General features: G+C 31.4%; 1 protein-coding gene across 1 annotated transcript in view; it reads left to right on the top strand.

The window, feature by feature from the left end:
• The first annotated feature begins 2,127 nt into the window (after nt 1-2,127).
• LOC117174171 overlaps nt 2,128-6,483 on the top strand; it is a 166,108-nt gene continuing 161,752 nt past the window's right edge. The window contains exon 1 of the mRNA XM_033363000.1: nt 2,128-2,730. Coding sequence (XP_033218891.1) covers nt 2,491-2,730 — 240 coding nt within the window. The 5' untranslated portion in view covers nt 2,128-2,490. The remainder of the gene's footprint in view (nt 2,731-6,483) is intronic.

Raw genomic sequence — 6,483 nt, 5'->3', positions numbered from 1 at the left:
TAATTATTATTTTTAATTTAAACAATAATGTTTAAATATTTCAAACATTAAAAAAGTTGTTTCTTTGGTATAAATATTTGATTATTTCAACTAAAAAAAAAAGAATTGTCAAAGAAAAATGCTTTCAGCACTTGTTTATCTTGAAATGTCTTTCTATAATACTTTTTTTCAAATTAAAAAGTATGATTTTTCGAGAGCATTTTTTTATAATTAAAAAAAACTGTACGGAAAACCTGGATCAAGCTTCAGATCTGAAAAAATTCAGCGATACATACATGTCAAACTTTTCTAACCTCAAAATATTTTTCTACTGCTTTACCGTCATATTTTACGAAGAATGAGAAAACAAGAATTCGACTTTGTAGTACGATGAGGGCAGCACCTCGATAGGGCAGAAAATGTGATGTCCTATATATATAATTCCCCACACCGACGCCCCGTACCGCATCTATGTTTATAATATCTTTGTGTCAGGTCTGTCAGTCAGGGTTGTGCAGTGACGCGTCGCTCGAGGTTTCTGACGTAACATGCGTAAAAATGTATTATACGTTAAAATAAAACCTGTAAAAATCGTAATAACCGCAATAAAGATAGAGCATAATATAACCTCACTTTTTTAAATTATGCTTATGTGCACCGACTTACATTGTTGTTGTTTATCAGAACTACATTTGTCATAAAAATATTACCAAGAATATCAAAACTGACACCACTCATTTTAGATTTCTTATTTTGATTGCTTTCATCTAATTGCATCAGGTTTTCTTCTGATTCGTTCATAATTATAACGCACTTTTCTATGAAAAAAGTTTTGAAATCAGCTAAAATCCGTGAATGATTTTTTTATTTTTTATTTTAGAAATATTTGCAGTCCGGATGGTTTGAAAATTTACCTTTGGGTTTTTAACCCTTCTTTAGCCGTATTTGATAATACGCGGTTGCATCCCTGACAAAACGCAACATTTTTACCATTTTTTAAAAAAAGGATGGCTAATTTTTCCCAACACCCTACCGAAAAGAATCTCTTGAGTATATTCTAATTCTCTAGGGTCAGATAAGCTCAGAGAAATTCTCCGCAGGCACTCAGGTAGATATATTCAAAGGTCCAGGTAGTTCTTTTAAATATTTTAAAGGATTTAAAATGTCCTTCCCGAAATTGAAATAGAAATACGATCACAAATAAAAAGCAGAGAGGCTGAAATTGAAATAACAATTCGATCATAAATAACAAGCAGAGGGGCTATATCAATAGAGTAGCCGACACTTAAGGGTCCTTTGTTAAGCTTTCGGGTTAAAATTTAGAAGTAGATTTTTTTTTAATTTCATAGTTAACAGAGCCTAAAACATAATAATTTGGAATCTACGGGTTTCGATGATTTCAGATATCTAACTTTTTTTTTAAATGCTTAAAATTGGAATTATTACGACGTGTCTCGTAAATGGAATGAGATACACCAAAAAGGACAACATTTTTGAATTCAACTAGAAAATGGTATATTAGCATATAAGTTATAATTATAAATAAGCATAATGAGGAAATTCATTAAATTAAAAAAAATTGTTAATAATTTGAAAAGGAATTTAAAAAGAGAGTCGGATTAGCGAAGGCCAACTATTGTAAATAACTTTGCCCGCCCGGTACGTGACGAATACAAAAGGAACATTATATTACCGTCGCACTACTCTTAAAAGGACCACTAAAAACACCTTGAAAAGGACCCAAATCTCTTAAACTATCTCTCAGACTAAATTGTTTCAAATCGACTCTGCTTATTGTCTCAAATGTGCCAGACTATTTCGCTAGAGAAAATTCAGAGATTTCTTTCGGTAGGGCTTGGATTCCTCGGTCTGTCGCCTCTATTCATGTAGAAGTTGTAGAATAATAACTTTTTTTCATACACTTTAAATTTCATGGATGCAACATAATACCGCATACCGCCATCGGCGCTATTTTGAAGTTATGGAACGAAATCAAAGATTGTGATAATGTCGACGCCATATTGAAAACGTATATTACGTTTTGTACAAAACTGAGGACGTAATACACGTACGTAAATTACGTCAAAAACCTCATGTAATTTACCTAAGGTATATTACGCGCACAACCCTGCTGCCAGTCCAATCCACGACACCACGTGCTTCTAATTGGTGTTGACGATGTTGAAATTTTTGATGCTATTGCTGTTGACGAAACTAAATTCTTCAATGAAGTGATTATTCTGTTAAAAACTTCAGTTTAGTATACTGAATTTTCTAAATGATGAAAGACGTTTATGTGTCATTAATATCAGTGTATATACCACTTCGATCATGTTTTCTATAATCGGCGATGTCAGTGACTTTTAGGTTAGGTTTTGTAAAGAAGTAAACACAAATACGCGCTATCCAAATTTTGTTTTGAACCATTACTACAACAATAAATTTTAAAAAGTGCAGGTGACTGTCTATGCAATAAAATAAGATTGTGTGTAGTTAATATAACAGAAAAAAATGGATTTATCAGATGAAGAGGATATGTTCGCACTTAGTGAAGAAGAACTCGCACAACCTGTTCTGAAAGTGAATCCTGTCGAGGAAAATTTAATAACCGAACTCAATGGCATACAAAAACGAATTGATCGAACAAACAGTGAGATTCGAGAATTTCAATCCTTAATTAGAAAGGGTTTAAAACAATTCGCCCATGTTGCCAAGTACGGAGAGGAAATTGATGTGGATATCGGAGGAGAGGTAAGTTTATTGATATTTCGTTGTTAATAGACGTGACCGCCTGCGAAGAATGTGACCTAATGCAGAAAAAATCGATTTTGAGTTATTTACAGCCATTATTAGTGTTGGACCGTCTCATCAATCGCTCCTCCTGTGAAATGAAGATACAGCCGTGTTAGGTCCCCTTGTTCGCAAAAGGTCACAAATACATATTAACTTTCTTTCAATTAATTCATTGTTTGAAATTAGTTAAATTAGATACGGCGCTGACCTTTTTTTTGTGATTAATTAATCATTTTTGTGCAGCACCCTACCGAAAGAAATCTCTGAGTTTTCTTTAGCGAAATAGCCTGGCCCATTTGAGTCTATGAACAAAGTCGATTTGAAACAAAATAGTCTCCGAGATGGTTTGAGAGATTTGGGTCCTTTTCCAGATCCTTTTAGTGGTCCTTTTAAGAGTGGTGCGACGGTAATATAATGTTCCTTTTGTATTCGTCACGTACCGGGCGGGCAGAGTTATTTACAGTAGTTGGTCGTGGCTAATCCGCTCTCCCTTTTTAAATTTCTCTTCAAATTATTAACACTTTCTAGTTGAATTCAAAAATGTTGTCTATTTTGGCGAATCTCATTCCATTTACGAGAAACGTTCTATTAATTCCAATTTTAAGCATTAAAAAAAGCAAGTCATCGAAACCCGTAGATTCCGAATTATTATGTTTTAGGCTATTAACTATGAAACCAAAAAAATCTACTTCTAAATTTTAATCCGAAATCTTAACAAAGGATAAATATATTTTTTAAATAATAATATTTATCTTATGACTTGGGTGTTTAATGTAATATAACGATGATATCTGGTCGTATGGTTGTTTTATTTCATTATGCAATTTATGAAGATCATAAAAAAAGTATCGAACATGGTATTTCTATGTATTATTTCTATTTCTTTTTATATTAATACATTAATTATAATGTGTCAAAAGCGAGGTGAAAAGATAGCAAAAGTGTTTGTCAAACCAGATGTCTTTAGGATGAATAGTGTCATTTTGTTTGTCAGCTTACAGGGGCTTCTGATTCAATTGTAAAAATAGTTTATTCGTAAAAAATACAGATACAAGTATTTTTATTTTATACAATAAGAAAGTTTGAAGTTATTCAGAGTAATTTAATGTTATTTAAACTGTTAAAAATACAAATAAATTATATTAACTCGAATAACTTCGATTTCTAAAATAAATATCTGTATGTATAGTAACAATTGCCATATTGCACCCTTCTTTCCAATCTCCGTAAATTGTGTAATTAAACTTTTCGTCTCTGGTAAACTGCAAATGCATCAGATTTGCAATTAACAAAATGAAATACCATACCACCAGCCGCATCTACGTATATACCTTTAAATACTAGAGAGAGATGTAAGATGAATATTCTAAGTATTTCAAAAGTTTACTTAGCTAAAATTTAAAGCCCTCAATTACTCAATTATTTAACATACACCACGGTGACCCATAAAATGATCTATTATACAGGGAAAAAACTCAACACGGCGGCTTTATTTCTTCCACTCTAAACAGTTGATAAAGAAATACATGGGACAGTCAGAAATACTTGACATCATAATGTACTACGTGCCCTTCAGATTTTACTTTTATCCTTACCGATATACTTACCATATGGCGATTATCCGTGTCTCTGTAGGGTGTGCACAAAATGCCAGATTCCTATGCTGGGAGATCAGCGTGCGGGAATAGGGTATTCCCGCAACTTTTTTAGTGTTGAAACATTTTTGACGAAAGTCACAGTAAAGCAATTTGGAACTTTTTGTACACTTTATAAACACGGAATATCGGTATTTTTATGCATGCGTTGCAAAAATATTTTTTATTAACTAAGTATCTAGCATTCCCTTAAGCCCATATAATACTCATGAGATTCCTACTTTACACACATCTTTTTCGCAAAGATTTACATACATTCACATGGAGTAAAACGTAGAATTGAACATTTAAGAAACTAAATGAAAAGAAATACGAACGATTTTGGAAATTTTCTGTTTTGTTTTTTAGAAATTAAGGAGTGTACAGACTTTCTATGGTGCCTTTCATTTAAGCGCTGACATTGTCCACACCATTTGTCCTTTTGTGTAGATCTAAGTAAATGTCGATAATGTAGGAATTGGGTAAGTATTATATTGCCTCAACAATTAAATGAAACCCACGTAAAACAAATAAAAAATTTGCTAATTTACTTGGTATGAAACATATTACAATATTCGTGTTTTTCTAAGTCCGAGACAAAACTTATTATTTCCTGGTTTGAATGGGGGACGACACTAGGACATATAATATACCCCGTTGAAAACTCATATATCAAATCCTGTATAGGAAGTTTGCAAGAAACTGTGCATAATCCTATAAGGTTTCTGTGTGGGTTCTAACGTATGACTCCTTCAAGGAAAAGTGAAAACATTCAGAAAAATGTTTGTTTGAATCAAACAACAAAACTTGTTTGAATTCATATAATTGAATCTGACAAATTTTTTGCTTCAATTAAAAAAAATTTATTTAAATTTAAGATATGGAAATTATTGGCCTTATTGATTGAAACAAACAATTTGTTTAGTACAATTTGTTTGATTTAAACAAAACATTGACTTTTATTAAACAATGCATTTGTTTAATATATGTTTATTCGAATTCATAAAAATATTTGTTTGATTTAAACAAACAATACAGTACAAACCAGTATTACAAAGTGCCGCTAGCCTTGGTAAAGCACTGTCGGTGGTTCCTAAGTAACTAACCTAGAATCTGAATTAATTTATCATGTGATTTATTTGATGGCATTGGTATTTTTTCAGTGTTGTATTATTCTGAAAGTTCTGATTTACTGCAAAATCTTAAATTAATTGAAAAATGAACGAAATATCTCTAGTTGAGGAGTTACTTGAATTGTAGGGCGTTTACCATGGATATAATTGAAGATTTCGAATGTAAGTCTTTTTCAATACTAACTTCCTTTCTTTATAAAGATGATTTATAACATCAATCATGTTTTTTTCTATTATAATTATCATTGTATAATTAAAAGCAGGAGCACTTTTATATACATTCAATTCAAATGTCTAACCCTGGTTCATTTCTCATTATTCTAATTTATGATTGTTTTATTCAGAAATGAGAAGCACAGAGTTAATAATTAACCCGAATTAAGCTTCGGAAAGAATACGTGTTTCTGGTTTTACCTATATAACGATTCTTATGATTAAGAATAAACATATTATCGAGCTCATACATTATTTTTATAAAGAATGCTGAATTTTGAGGTTAAGTGTGAAAAAAGATTTACTTCACTTTAACAAAGTCTATAATTGATTGAAAATATATATATTCAATGAAAACTAGAGATTTATTTAAACAAACCAAAAATGTATTTGAACCAAATAAATAAGGACAAACAAAAAATGTATTCAAATCAAACAAGCATTTGTTTGACCCCATATTAAAGAAATAATTTGTTTAATTCAAAAAAAATTTGTTTGATTCAAACAAAAATTTTTCTGAGTGAAGGATCTTATGTAGGTTCTATATATCATGAAAATTACAATCTACAAGTTACAAGTCTGTAAATTACTAGCTTGTCATTGCTGTAATAGCTGTTAACCTTCAAGCAGCCCCATGCATCGCCCCCACTTTTCTGTTTTTTTACGATCCGAAGGGGAATCGTCGGTCAAACTAATCCAACAGATGGCGCCACCAAAAGTAGGTCTGTCTT

Source organism: Belonocnema kinseyi, chromosome 6, assembly GCF_010883055.1.
Source record: "Belonocnema kinseyi isolate 2016_QV_RU_SX_M_011 chromosome 6, B_treatae_v1, whole genome shotgun sequence".
In the NCBI taxonomy this organism is placed as follows: Eukaryota; Metazoa; Arthropoda; class Insecta; order Hymenoptera; family Cynipidae; genus Belonocnema; species Belonocnema kinseyi.
The sequence above is the reverse complement of the archived record's forward strand: the minus strand, read 5'-3'. Positions and strand labels throughout refer to the sequence as shown.